Source organism: Trachemys scripta, chromosome 11 (genome assembly GCF_013100865.1).
Source record: "Trachemys scripta elegans isolate TJP31775 chromosome 11, CAS_Tse_1.0, whole genome shotgun sequence".
NCBI classification, from domain to species: domain Eukaryota; kingdom Metazoa; phylum Chordata; order Testudines; family Emydidae; genus Trachemys; species Trachemys scripta.
Window position 1 is genome coordinate 16,287,424 of NC_048308.1, and position 15,751 is coordinate 16,303,174.

At 41.5% G+C, this 15,751-nt stretch overlaps 1 protein-coding gene across 3 annotated transcripts in view; it reads left to right on the top strand.

The window, feature by feature from the left end:
- The window catches only part of MGAT5 (alpha-1,6-mannosylglycoprotein 6-beta-N-acetylglucosaminyltransferase), a 242,963-nt gene that overhangs the window by 170,054 nt on the left and 57,158 nt on the right, over window positions 1-15,751 (top strand). For all 3 annotated transcript variants that reach the window (XM_034785257.1, XM_034785258.1, XM_034785259.1), the window contains exon 11: window positions 7,692-7,825. In XM_034785257.1, the coding sequence (XP_034641148.1) occupies window positions 7,692-7,825 (134 nt within the window). The remainder of the gene's footprint in view (window positions 1-7,691; window positions 7,826-15,751) is intronic.

Here is a 15,751-nt window from a genome sequence, read left to right on the forward strand (position 1 = left end):
TAATGATTTGTGACTAGGAGATGTTACCAGGGCCGGCGCAACCCATTAGGTGACCTAGGCGGTCGCCTAGGGCGCTATAATTTGGGGGGCGGTGACCGCAGCGGTATGCGGCGGGACCTTCCGCCACCTCTGCAAGGGGGGTGGCATTTCGGGGCGGGACCTTCCACTGCCTCTGTGGGGGGGCAGCATTTCGGGGCAGGACCTTCCGCCGCCTAGGGCGGCAGAAAAGCTGGCGGCGCTCCTGGATGTTACTGAACAGGTCAGTTCAAGGCAGGGTTTGAGAGAGGGTGGATGGTTGAGTAAATGTGCCTTTTGCTTCTGGTGACCTAATCTCAGATTCTTGGTTCCTGTCGCAAATAGAAATTTAAAACCAGGGCTCATTTGTGAGGCATTATTTAATACAGTCGGTCCATAACTTTCTGCATGAGACCCTGCACAAGATAGCAGCTCAGAATGGTGGTACATTGGGATAATAGTTGCAAGGGCAATCCTGTGCCCATCATCTGTAGCTTGTTCTTAGTCCCTCTGTTTAATGCACACTAAATTCTCTTTATTTAAAGGGAAAATATTTTTAATGCAGCACAACAGCAAATCTTGTTTTTGTCGAGTAATGAGTGTACATCCAGTGGTCTGAGCAGCAGGCTTGGATACACGAGTCCTGATAGCTAATCTCAGCTATGGATATGATTCTCTTTATGGCATAACCATTTTTTCCCTCTTAGTTTCCTCCCTTCTTAAATGTGGGTAACAGGTATCCATTTTCAGAGATTTTATAAGGTTTAATAGTTCTTAAAGTGTTGCATGTATACTAGGATTTACTACTTCTCCGCAGAACAACTTCATCAATTATATTTGAAACAGTAAATGTGCACGTAAACTAGTGGCGTGTAACAGATAATATCCATCCGGTTTTTTTAATTCTACGTATGGTGGTTATTCTGATTCTTCAGCACTTGGCATTGTATCACAACAGAGATGGTAAAGATGTAAGTCCACCAAACTCATTCTGAAACATGTGCAATTGCAGTGCTGGAGACCTCTCAAGGATTTGACATCTTGCTAAATTTGTTGGGAAAGAGCCAGCTTTCTTGGCCTCTCACTCCCCCAGAGGTAGCACAATCTTTTATTGGGTTGTGACCTTAAAATACTTATCAGTAAAGATTCTACAGTGTGATTGTAACTCAACTTTATTTCTAGGGCTTTGTTTATGAGGGCAAGACCATTACTACTGGATAAAAATCAAGCAAGCAGGAATCAGGCAGGCAAAAGTTGGTAGAAATTCTTAATGTAGCCAATTTTAGATAAAGCTATTTCAATCTGGACTGGAACACAACTTTTCACATAAAGCAAATATAATGACTAAAATGGGCCATATTTGAATAGTAACTTACTGGGAAAATGTTGTACATTTTATTGCCAGTCCTCTGAGTTATCCGGAAGCATGAGGTTCTGTTTCCCTTTTTAAGTGTTTTCGTGTAACTGCAGTAACGCAAACTAGCAATGTTAGTGTTTTCTTTTAACTTCGTATTTCCTTCCCATTCGTTTGCATCCGTTTCTTAAAAGAAAATGGAAGAGGTGCCCTTGATCAGTATTATTCTCTCTGCACCATTCATTGTTAAATACCACTGTCAATTTCTCTGGTCTGTATGTCTGGTCTAAAAGTTCTCTGTCTGACTGTAGTTGAAATATTTTTTGTGAAAAGGGTAATTCTAATTGGATTTCATGTAGTTTATTCAAGGCACAATAGTCAAATAGAGAATATAATAACTGAGAGGATTTCATTGTCTGTATAATGTGCATTAGACTGTTTTCCTAGAAGTCTTCCTTGTAGCCTTGTGCCTCTGGGTGCATCAGTATTTCTTGCATTCGTGTGTTGAGAACAGAAATCACAGATCCTGACAATAAATGCATAAGTCTACTTTGGCAACTTTAATGTCATCCACAAACTACTATATATATAACTAACTATGTTTTTCTTACTCAAAAAGCAATTTAAGTATTATGTAAATATTATATATAAAACTATTTTTCTGCTTGATTTATCCTCTGAAATTCTTTCATTTTACTTGTGAATCTGTACATTTTGTCCATTTTACTGAAATTGTGAGAGATCCACTAGTGACATAAAAAGATACTGTGTGTATATAAACTTATCTTTTCTATGGTGTCAGTCAGTTTCCTGATTTTCAAGAATGAACTGTTGAAGCCCCATAGTCATATTTGATTTCTGTAGTACTCTGAATGTGAGTTTAGCTATGATATGTGAGGAACTAATGCCCAAATACAGCTTCACACATTATACAGGGTTTAATTGTTTTATCCAGCACCTTCCTCCAGACCAAAGGGAACAATTCCAGGCAGTTATTGCTGAAGGACAGTTACTGGCCACAACACCCTTCAAGCTGTCCTGGTCCACAACTGTCAAGATGCACCGTGGCGCATTTAATCTCCACAGCCATGGTGATGTGCAGGGCATCCTGATTCCAGTTTTCTGGTTCCCCAGAAGTCCAGAATATGATAGAGGAGCTCCCATTTGATGGACTGAATTTGTTTGCAGAGAATACCAACAATTCACGACACACTCTAAATCACTGTAGAGCCACATTGCATTCATTGGCCATCTGCACATTCAAAGAAAAGAAAATTTAGTAGATCCCAAACGGCCCAAACATCCTGCCTCATGCAATTCTTCTTTTTTTAGAGAGACCTTTGGAACCTCCAAGGAAGAGAGAAAAGGTTCCAGAGAAAGAGTTCCTCTCATCCATCGGACCCTAGTTTGCAGCAGGCGGCAGCAGCTGCTGCTTCTTGATGGGATGATCGAGAGTTTGAACCCTCCCCATTCCCTAGATTGTCAGCTGCAATCATTTGCCCACCCCCCGATGCAGAGACCATCTCTTCCATTTCTGGCAAGCTCGGAGTAACGGTTCTGGAAGTAATAACGGACTACACCGTCGACGTTACCTCCCTTCCTCCTCCTCCTCATCCCTCTTTCCCATCCAAGCTCTTTCTAAGACAGCAAATAAACTCCCTTCTTCATATAGGAGCATAGAACCTGTTCCCACTAAGCACAAAAGAAAAGGTTTCTACTCAGGGTACTTCTTTGTGCCAAAGAAAAATGGAGGATAGGGACCAATCTAGGATGCAAGACTCCTAAACAGATTTGTGAGGTCCCAAAAGTTCAGGATGGTGTCTGGCAGGTGTAATTCCTTCTCTAGATTCAGGGGGTTGGCTTTTGGCCCTTAACCTTCAAGATGCATACGTCCACATAGCGATTCACCTATCCCACAGAAGGTACCTGCATTTCATTATAGGCCTGGACACCTTCAATACTGATTGCTCCCATTTGGCTTCTCCTCAGCTTCAAGGGTGTTCTCAAAGGTTCTAGCAGTAGTGGCCACCTACCTGCATTGATAGGCAATTGTAGTGTTTTTGTGTCTCAACGATTGGCTGTTCAAGGGTCGGTCTTATAAGGAGGTGCTCTCTGCCACATGGAGGACGCTTGCCTTATTCATGGACTTTGGCTTTCAACTGAATGTGGAAAAATCCATGCTGACTACCATATAAAATTATAGTTTATAGGGGCATCCCTGGATTCCCTGGCAGCCAGGGCATTTCTTCCCAGGGACGGTTTCTTAACACTGTCAGACCTTGTCAGGTCTATTCAGATGAGCCCCCATATCTCAGTAATAAACTGTCTTCAGCTTCTGGGTCACATGGAAGCTTGCACTTTTGTGACAAATCATGCAAGATTATGCCTTCACTGTCTCTAGAGATGGCTCAGAATAGCTTGTTCATCAAGCAGACACAGCTTAGACAAACAAGTATCAGTTCCCCAACTGGTGGCAAGATCATAAAAATGTAAGTGCTGGAGTTCCTTCTTTCAGCTGGTGCCAATGGTCATGTAATGACAGAGGCATCTGTGTTGGGATGTGTTGTAGGAGCAGCAATGATCTGTATGCTCTATATAACCTGTATGTTCAAAAGATCTGTTACACCTTCTCCCCCTTCCACCTCCTCGTCTCCTCTCCCTCTTTGAATACCTGTGAAGTGGCTTTCCCCCTCACTCCCTCCTGGAATGCTTGTGAAATGAATGGGCTGCTAAAACAGCTGGAAGATCAAAAGAGCTAGACAAGGTGTCTGGGACTCTAATTAGGCAGCGCTCACACACCCAATGCATGGACACTGCCCAAGGTGAAGTGTGACCAACCAGACGCGGCCAAGTCATCTCTAGTCGCAGGCCATAAGAAGCAGGCCCTTAACAGGGGAAGGTGCCATGTGCTCAGCAGTGCACTCACAAGCTTGTACCTCCCATGAAGGCCCTTTGCCCGGACCACCTGGCCAGTGGTTCGCTGCAGTGCATTGCATCGTGCCTTGGGAAGACTTACCATCACCGCACCATCCATCGCTGCGCTGTGGGATGCTTACCTTGAAGAATCCTGATGTCTCCAGTGCCGTGTCTGTCCTGGGAGTGTGAGTATGCAATTGTGAGTGTGACCCCCCCCCCCTTCTTTTGAGCTTAGCTATCAATATAATAAACGTTTGGCTTTCTGCCAAACTCTGGTGGGTCATTAGTTCTCCCTAAGCTTATTAGCTGGCCCAATTTTGGGTAACAGGATGGGGGCACACTTCAGTGCTCATACAGTACAGGGCAGATAGTCACCCAAGAAACCACTCTCTGTGTCAACCTGTTGGAATTCAGAGGATTTAGAAATGCTTATCGTCGCTTTCTGTCTCTCATCAAAGACAAGTCTATCAGAGTCATGACTGACGACGTGTACTGCATGCAGGAGGGGACGAGATCCCATTTCCCTCTGCATCGAAGGCAATAAAGCTATGGAACTGATGCATAAGGCATCACATAAGAATTTCATCTCAGCAGGTCTTTTCACTAAGACTACAAGTGGGAGTTGGACTCTGATTTTTATTGACATATTTTGAACGTAGGAATTCTCAGAAGTGGAGCTCTACGCCACATCTTCAAACAAAAAATACTACCTGTTCAAGGGGAAGAGCTTAGGCCTCAATTAATTGGGGGATGCCTTCCTCCTCCCTTGGAAATAGCTCTTTTACATATTTCCCCCACACCTCTTATTCTCAGTGTGGTGAACAAGATCAGAAGGACGAAGCCAGATTTATCCTAATAGTCTTGACATGGTCGAGGCAGACATGGTTTCCTGACCTGCTTCACCTATCTCTGTGTCCAGCGATAAATCTTCCAATAATTCCTCATTTCCTGTCGCTGGACACATCTGGCTGCTGCCTAATCCGAGAACTCTCCACCTCAAGATGTGGCTCCTCGATGGCTTGCTGGGGAAGAGCCAGCAGATGGACTCTTTTCTACCATTTAGTAATATCAGAAATGCTTGCCTTCAAAAATGGAAAAGATGTAGTCATTGGTGCAACCTCCAGAAAGTTGTTCCTCACTCTGCCCCTCTTCTGCTAGTTCTGGAGGACCTCTTGCATTTAAAGGAAAAACAGGATTGTCTCAAGGTTCATTGAGGGATTCCACAATTAGGGAGTTTCACTGTTTGCTCATTCTCCAACTTTAATGTTCATGAAGGGATTGGGAAACGTTTTCCCACAGATGAAAGCCCCTGCTCTGGTTTGGGACTTCAGTTTCGTTCTTAGAAATCTCATGAAATGCCCATTTGAACCAGTGACATTCTGCTCATTATTAAACTTCCCTATGTAGTTAGCCTTTGTAGTGGCTATTACATCAGCCTGAAGAGTGGGTGAAATTGGGGCAGTAATGGCAGACCCTCCTTTCACAATATTCTACAAAAACTAGATTTCCTTACAGTCACATCGCAGATTCCTTCCTAAAGTATTATCTGGGTTTCAGACTACTGAATCAGACTACTTATCTACCAATTTTCTTTCCAAAACCACATAATTCCATTTTGAAGACTGCTGTTCACACTCTAGGTTTCTAGTGGGTGCTGGCTTTCTACCTGGATAGGACTAAATCATTCAGGAAATCTCCAAGACTATTCATTTTGTTTGCAGACAGATCTAAAGGATCTGCTATATCTACACAGACACTGTCAAAATGGATCTCCGGATATATTATTGCTTATTATGTTGTTGCCAACATTCCACCTCCTCCTGGTGTGTCAGTGCGTGCTAAGAGGTCTCAGTCTACATGTGTGGCCCTCCTTAAAAATGTCCCTGTATCTGAGATCTGCATGATCCTCTGTACATAGCTTCTCCAGACACTGCCTTAATCGATGCCTCTAGATGACATGTGGCAGTTAGCAATGCAATTCTTTTCTCAGTGATGGACTAGATTCCGAAGATCCCTCCTTCTTTTGGGGGTTCTGCTTGGAAGTCACCTGAAGTGAAGCACCCATATTCATCCTGTGCAGTAACTGTGGTTCTTTGAGATGCGTGACCCTGTGAGTGTGCCACTACCTGTCCTCCTTCCCCTCTGCTTTGGAGTTTCTTAAGAGACTTGGCAATGGAGAGGGAACTGAGGGTGGTTCACCCATGCAGCTTTATATAGCCTTGCTGTGGGACAAAAGGATAACTAGGGCACCTCCATGGGCTGAATGGATGCTACTAATGAAAATTTCCGATCAAAAGTATGTGGTGCGCACATGAACCTGAAGTGGAGCACCCATAGGGGGACATGTCTAGAAGAGCCACAGTTACTGCACAGGGTGAGTAACCTCCTCCTCTTAATATGGTAGTCCCTCTCTAGTTGAACACTTTATTAATGGTGGGGAGGGGAGGAATTCTTACACTCATGGGGGACCTATAACATCTCTATATACATCAAAAGAATGGTGGCTAGAGTTATCGGATGTTGCTGGTAAGAAAAGACTTATACAGAAGGCAATGTCACAGAACATTTTTATGAAATGTCCTTTTTAGAATGTAATGCACCAATAAATAATTTTAATTTATAAGAATAATGGGTGAAATCCTAACTCCATTGAAATTAATGAACAAACCCAATTGACTTCAGTGGGGCCAGATTTACACCCAATATTTATAAGGGATTATGTGAACTAGACAGTAAAATTCATATTAACCTCTTACATTTCTCCTCTGTATATTCTTTTGTGATTTTACATGAAAATAATTAAAATGGAGACACCATATTAAAGTGATTTGTGCCATGTTTTGTGTTGGCTCCTCTTCCACTTTGGGAAGTAAAATTTGAACAACACTTAAGTACAGTTAAATTTTAACAGGTGACTGTATGTAGTAATAATTAAGCCAGCATAGACTTTCAGGTTAATTGTTCCTCAGTGTCTTCCAGCTCACTTGACAAGTGTAAAGATAGAGTTTTTCTAATTGCCACCTCTGCAACTTGTAATAAGGTCTGAAAGTCAAACTGGGGTACTTCTGGCTTAGACACCATCGTCTTTCACCTGTAGCATAATGCTAAACATCATAAACAGTACTGTTAATCAAGTTCCAGCTTCAGAATTTTTATTACTGGTGATGAATGAGTAAGAAAAGAATGACTTACCCCTATTGCTGTTTTGGTTCTGGACTTAAAGTAGTAAGAATTAATATTGTCAATAAAGTAAGCAAATATGTCTCTGAATATACTTGCAGGGAGCAGATTTGTTAAGTGAGGAGACATTTCCATGAAAGTAACTCTTCTGACGATGACCACATATTAAAGCCCCAGTGCTTTATTACTTCATGTAATAAACATGTCTCTCCTTTCTTTCTTGCAGCTCACACTCCAGATAACAGCTTCCTTGGGTTTGTGGTGGAGCAGCATCTAAATTCCAGTGACATTAAACACATTAATGACATCAAAAGGCAGAATCAGTCACTTGTTTATGGCAAAGTAGATAACTTCTGGAAGGTGAGTTGCAATTTTTTTTTTTTTTTTAACATCTTTGTCAAATTCATTTTGATGAGGGGAAAAAGACATAAATCTCAAGACTCACAATAAGTTGCCTCATGAATTTCTAATAAGTCCTTTGTCTGAAAATAAGCAATAACGTCAAAGGATTTATCTACTGAGCATTTGTGGAGCTTTGTAATAAAAGGGGCATCTGCCTAGCTAAAGGGGGGTGGGGGTGAGTGGGTCTGAAAATGTCTGCACAATATCTGTCCACTTCACTTTGGTTGTAAAAATGCTACAGTTTTCAGTAATGTATGTGCTTATGTGTGCCAATGAAGCATAGTGAGGCACAATGGAATTTTGAGTGTTGTATAGCATTTCCATTGCTTGGATAAAGGACTTTTTTTTAATAACCAAGTGAATAGGATGCTTGTTTTGTTTTATTTACTGGTAACAAAATTAGTCTTTATAATGTTATCCGACTGATTTGAGGGAGATACAGTAACTATTAAAGATACATTGCAGGGATTTGAAGTGGTGCAGAGGCTTTCGTAAACCTGACCTGTATCATAAGCAACTGTCTTTCCGTGAGTTATTCTCCTGCATGCTGCAAAAAGTTTTTTCTTGTATTTGATAGCAGCCTGTTTAATGTTCTGATCGTAAGGTTATGATGTGGAACCTGTTCAGGCTCTCACTTTAAAGCTCTGGAAATATCGCTTCTCATGCTCCCTTGCAAAAAATCAGCTTTGTGCTTAATTGACCTTGATGTTGTATAGCTATCATATCTGGATAAGGGAGCATTAATATTTAGCTTGTCATTGACAACTAGTTCTGCTTCCTAAAAGGAAGCAATTGTCTCTGTGCATTTGTAACCCACTGCTGAGAGTGTGACCGGTCCCAGAGTGTGGTGATCTGCAGAGGATATGAGTCTGCTACAGCTGCTAGCTCCAGAGCCTTGGCTCTTTAGTTTACGATGTAGTAGCTCATGCTTTTAGGTTTAGGTGTTCTCAGTTCAATTCCCACTATGTTGGCCAAGTTGTCAGCCATCATGTAAGTGGAAGCTTGTCTGAGATTCAAACTGCTGTTGGTCTCAGAGACTCAGGATGAACCTCCTATGAGCAGAGGAGTTACATAACCTACTGGTGTGTTTGTGTGTGTTAGTTAAGTCTTTCTTTGTGCCCGATCCACCGAGGATATGAATTGCCACAGCCTTCAGCTCCAGAGTTTTGTCTCTTTAGCTGGCGCTGTAACAGCTCGTGCTTTTATCTCTGGAGGTCCCAGGCCAATCCCTGGTGTGTTCTCACAATGGCATCCATCACACATTAACATTTATGGGGCCTAGTGCCTCTAGCAGCAAGCTGAGGAACAGTATAACTACCGCAGGCACAGTAGCCCGCTCATGTTAGTGTGATGTCATTGGTTCAGTCTACATAAAGAAACACACACACCCTAATCACCTTAATTCCTTTGCTGCTACTGCTGCTGAGAGTGAAACAAACTCTCTCTCATGTCCACAAGCTAGTTAGGCTATCATCCCATTGTTAGTTTAGTTAATTATTTATAGTATAGTCGAGTAGTTGGGACCACTTGCCTTTTGTTATCCTCCAGTCCATGTCGGGTGCCAAACTCCATAGGAGGTTCAAACTACCTAGCTATCTTTCCAGAGACAGGTGTGCATGTTGGGTGCCTGGGAGAGGCTCAGGTAGCATCCTGGTGCACAATTTGATGGACTTTCACTCCTTTGTTGAGGAATGGCAGACAGTTAAGTCTGCAAGGGCACTTGGCTTCCTTCAGCTTTTATCAGGCCATTTTAGGACACGTGGGAGTTTCAAAGTCGTCCTCTTTGCATCCTCTGTAAAGAGACCTGAGACTCATCTTGTTGCCCCAACCTCCGTGCCACCCTCAGTGTCAGGCCCAAGAGCAGATGCCCCTAGGCAAACACTTACTGGGGCTCATCCTCCCATCGGGCATTGCAGGCTTTGTCAAAACAGACTGCTCTGGCACTGCTCTCTTTGTCGGTACCAAAAGCTCTTTGTGCCTGTGACCCAGGAACCCCTTAATACCAACCGGTAGAGGGGCATAAGGGGCGGCATAGGGGTTTATAGGAATCCCCTGGGTCTGATGTCTACATAATAGTGCACCAAAAGATGGGATATGAAATTTTTACCAACAACCAGTAACACCGCAGTCATCTTAATCATTGCAAAATGTATGTATGGGTAATATTTAAGAAGTTATATGTTTATTTTGGAAATTATCTTAAATCCATAGCAAAGCCTGGCTGTAATATGCAGGAAGGATTTGGGGTAGGCTTTTGCTCTCTATGACGTAACGTAATGCCTAGTTAGTTAAGTTTAGGCTCTAGAAAGCATGTTATGGTTCTGTTTTACATGTAACGATTTGTTTCCCTTAATTCTACTTGCCTCTCCTCAAATGTCTGTTCTTTGTTAAATAAACTACTTATTTTTACTATAAACATGATGCTCTTCCAGCCAAGCCCTCCCTCAGGCTTCAGAGTGCACTTTACCAGCACACGCACACAGGTAGGGACACGCCCAGCTGCAGTTTCACACACATGCTGAGAACAGCTCTGCATATTAAGCTCGGGTAAGGAATTGCCCAGCACTCAAGTGCACATCCCCTCTAGAGTGTAAACCCAAAATTGTATAGTCTTGCCCTGCACAGAGAACTATAGAGTGTAAGCTCATTTAAATTTGCCCCCTCCATCAATGTGGAGGAAGGTTTGCACATCTTTTTGCTGCCCCTCTCCCCCAGATATGAATTCCATAAACTGGTTTTAAAGAAAACAAAAACAAGTTTAAGTGATTATAAGGGACAACAAACAGATCAAAGCAGATTGCTTAGTAAATAAAACAAACACGCAATCTAAGTTTAAAATACTAAAGAAACTGGCTACAAGTAGCAAATTCTCACCTGAAATGTTGTTTTAGTCAGACTGCAGAGATTCTTGAAGGCCAGCTGCACTTGCCTGCAGCTTGAAACTTCAGATATTTCATTCACAGGCTAGACACCATTCCAGCCTGGGCTCAGTCCTTCTCTCCCCCTTCGTCTTTGTTTCTTAGATGTTTACAGCAGTCGTCCTGGGCGGGGATTCAGTGAAGAACGAACACTCATTATGTCATCCCCTGCCTTAAATAGGTTTTACATCTGGCGGGAATCCTTTGTCTTCCAGTGTGATTTCCACCCCCCAGTCGAAAAGTACTAATTGTATCATGGCGTCCAGTATCAGGTGACTAGATCATATGACCCTGCAGCCATAACTCAGTCTATTTGCAGAATCCACAGGAAGGCTTTCCAGGAAGGTGGGAGATTAGCATCTTCAAAGACCTATTGCTTTTCCTAATGTCCCTTTCCAGCCAGTAATCTAGACTGATTGCATTCTGGCCAGTGGGCATTCCCCAGGTATAAACACATTTGTAATTGGTGCATACACAGTATTCCTAACTTCAGATACAAAAATGATACATGCATACAAATATGATAATAATAAATCATAATCTTTCCAACATCTCACATGATCCATCTTGCATAAAATACATCTTAGATACGCTATAATCATATTTTAACAATATTTCTATGAAGAATATGGGGCGTAGTGTCACACTAGTATTTGTTGCAACATCCCTCATCTAATGGGATGCTGGTCTCAGCAGCTCAGGAATTCTCCAAAAGAAACAGGTCATCCCTTACTGCTCACTCAGGCTGTGTCCTTGATGCTATTAGAAGGAAGAGCTGTTCTTTGTTTGCTGCTTTGGGCCTCTGAGAGGCAAATTATCAATCTGTCCTGTCCACATAAAACTACTTATGGGACTCTTGTTCTATTATGAGGTTTCAAACTTTTGATGTAGTTTTTGTGAGCTTCTTGGTATATAACAGGAACAACTGTTACATGGGTATCTGGAGTTCTAGAAAGGGAGGATTCCAGAATAAACTGTAATGGTCCCCTGGGTGTCTGAGGGTAGGGCAATATTGCATATAGAAGGAACGGGAGGAGTCCGTAAACAAGGAGTGCTACTTTGGCAGCAGTTTGCCACCACTTCTCAAAATTGGGGGAATGTCTGGCAGTAAGGGATGTGGAGGAAGGATTTCATCTAACTCAATGAAGCTGGCTATTGTCTGGATTCTGATTTCCTGTACCTAAAAACACTGTTCCTTTAGAATAAAGATGAAATGTGGTTACCATAAACTACTGCTCCATTTATACTGGTACAGTGCACCAGGGTCTTTCAGAATACAGGACTAAGACAGTTGCTGTGAGTAAATTCTCAGGTGTATCACAGCTGACACGGAAAAGGGGAAACCTCTGAGTTACAACTGATGACAAAATAAGCAAATAGGGAGCTGAAATCTTGTTTCATTTAAACATGAACCCTTTTGCCTTTGGAATGGATGATTGATTGACTCCCCCTTTCACCTGCAACTTCCACTGATGATCCCTGGAGAGAGAAATTTTGAGGAAATAAGAATTAATCCTAATTGGCCTAGGAAGCTATGCTGTCCAAGCATACTAAATGATTTAATAGTATTTCTGATCGTGCTTCCTATGAGAATAGCTGTGCTGCATTAAGCCCATTTAAGAGGGCAGCACTTCAGAAGAAAAGATACTTACACAGATTGATAAACACCCTGTTGCCCACTTGCCAACTATCCACTTTAGTTGTCTATTACAGGATCCTTGGGGCATGGGAAGGGCAGAGTCTCTGTTCATTAGCTGACGTATTAAAACCATGTGGATATTAGTCAGCAATACATTTGTGGTTGTGATCCCTCAAATGTGTTCATCCAAATCTAATCCTCCTTGAAATCCTCACTTATTAAAAAAAACAAACAAACAAAAAAAAAACAACGGTAATTCTTGTTGACTGTAATGCTTTGGTGATTTTTCTGTTTGGTTCATGACTGAAGAAAGATTTCATTAGTTTTCTTTTTTTTCCCCTTTTGCATAATGAAAATTTCCCCCCAGAACACATTTCAGCAGAACAGAATCCATTAATTTTGAGTCTGTTCTAGTTTAGGCTTTTGCGATTACAGTTCCTGATCTGATTATCACTACCGAAAGCGTAATGCAGACTCTCAAGAATAGTTGGATCTATTAATCATCTATACTTCCTGACCTGATTAGTTGTGCGAGTCAACAGAACAGCCCGTCCAGTGTAGTCAGATCTAATAAACAAGGTTGTTGCTCAGTTACTTGGATTTTAATACATACATATTTTTTCAGTTCTTTAATCTGTCCATCCTACTCTGGCAACATGGATTAATAATTATAAGGCCAGAAGTGATCATTGTGATCATTTGGTCTGATCTCCTGTATAACACAGGCCATAGGACTAGAGCATAGCTTTTAGAAAAACATCCTATCTTAATTTTAAAATTTCCAGTGATGTAGAATCCATAACAATTCTTGGTAAGTTGGTCCAATTATTAATTACACTGTTGTTAAATGTGTGCCTTATTTCTAATCTAAATTTGTCTAGCTTCAACTTCCAGCAGTTGGATCTAGTTATATAGTTGTCTGCTAGATAGAAGAGCACTGCATTATCAAATTTCTGTTCCCCACATAAGTACTTAGAGATGGTGGGAGAAGTCACTCTTTAACCTTCTCTTTATTATAAACAGAATGAGCTCTGAGACATTCACTGTAAAGTGTTTTCGTTTTCCAGTCCTTTAATCATTCTTTTGGCTCTTCTCTGAACCCTCTCCAATTTTGCAACATCCTTCTTGCATTGTGGACACCAGAACTGGACATAGTGTTCCAATAGGGTGGTCGCACAACTGCCAACTATAGAGGTACTATAACCTCCCTACTCTTACTTGATATTCCCTTGTTTATGTATCCAAGGATTGCATTAGGGCTTTTGGTCACAGCATTGCATTGGGAGCTCATGTGAAGCTCTTTATCCACCTAAATCCCCAAGTCCTTTTCAGAGTCACTACTTTCCAAGATAGCATCTCCAGTATCCTGTAATTATGACCTACATTCTTGGGGGTCCTAGATGTATGACTACATTTGGTTGTATTAAAACATATTGTTTGCTTGTTAACATGTATTTGTTGTTTGGCATGCAGACTGCCCTGTGTGTACACACATGTAACGTTTACCCTCTACAGACAGGTTTGACTTCCGGGAGTGGGGAGGGAAGCATATTTGTGTGATGAAATCCATTCGGACCAACAAGGTTCCTGGGTTGAGCTTATATCTGTGTGGTTGGCTTAGTTTGTGGTTGCTTTACCTGTTTAGTGGCCTTGTTGTTTGTTGTTGTGAGTAGAGTTGAACTGAAGTAATCTATTTATGCTATTTTCTTTATATTTTGTATCAGAACAGATCACTTAACCAAAATTATATAAATCCCACCAAGTGCATATGGGTTCCTGCTTCTGATCAGCAACTGTAATGGTTAAAGCAGTGGTTCTTAATCTATTTACCATTGTGAGCTGCATGTACAGCTCTCTGTTACGTGAGCTGTACATGTGTATATATATTACCTGTATGGCCCTGAGAATGTCACATGGGCTGTAGCTGTGTGCTGCTTGGGCCACAGGTGGCCCATGGGTTGAGAACCACTGGGTTTACAGCATCACACAGGAAGTTGGAAGACCTAGGTTTTAGAATTGGCTGTGCCATTAACTTGGTTTATGACCATAAGCAAATCACTTAACTGCTGTGTCTATTTCCTTATCTATTAAGTGGGGCTGTAGTATTTCAGTTGCCATATAGGAACTTACATTCATGCTTATAAAGCACTTGGATCTGTAAAGGTTTGTATATTGTTACCTTTTATTGCTTGGTACTCCTGTTTGGTTCTACAGTGCCAAGAGCACAGCTGGACTCTGTTGCTGCTTGTGTATTATGAACATAATTCTTTGCCTAATTCCAATCAGTTTATACCTCTTGAAGGGATTGCAACCTCAGGTTGCACTGGTATCAGCGGGGACATAATTTTGCCTGAAGAACCTTCATTACTGAGGATGATACAGAAGAAAGAGAGATCCATTTTGACTTCCAAGCTGAGTTTGCAGGATTGGCAATTAGAAGCAACTTCGGTTTACTTGTAAACTAAACAGATTTGAACTGAAATAATTGAGACAATAAATATTGGACAGCACACTGCCATTTCAGAGTGACTTCAGAACAGAACTACAAATTAAAGTAGAATCCTGGTACATGGCGTTGTGGAGCTGGTATAATTCCCATACCCCCGGGTGACACAGGGCCAAAATGGGTTAAGCAACTTGAAGGCTAATTGACCCTGATGCAACCTTTGGAGACATATTAGTAGTTAATGATTGTGTTCTTTGTGTGTTTACATATATATTGTTAGAGGGTAACAATGTAACCAAACAGTTACTGTCTATCACTGTATTCTATTAATTCAGAGATCAAAAGAAGATATTAACATTTAAATGAACTGTAAATATACTGATATCACTGCCTTGATTTCTCTTTGAAGTATATAGTATATCACCTGCAAATGGTGGGAGATAGGCAATTACCTTATGTTAATCCATGTAGCTAATTACCGGTTTCAGAGTAACAGCCGTGTTAGTCTGTATCCGCAAAAAGAAGAACAGGAGTACTTGTGGCACCTTAGAGACTAACAAATTTATTAGAGCATAAGCTTTCGTGGACTACAGCCCACTTCTTCGGATGCATATAGAATGGAACATATAATGAGGAGATATATATACACACATACAGAGAGCATAAACAGGTGGGAGTTGTCTTACCAACTCTGAGAGGCCAATTAATTAAGAGAAAAAAAAAAAAAACTTTTGAAGTGATAATCAAGCTAGGCCAGTACAGACAGTTTGATAATAGGTGTGAGAGTACTTACAAGGGGAGATAGTCAATGTTTGTAATGGCTCAGCCATTTCCAGTCCTTATTCAAACCGGAGTTGATTGTGTCTAGTTTGCATATCAAT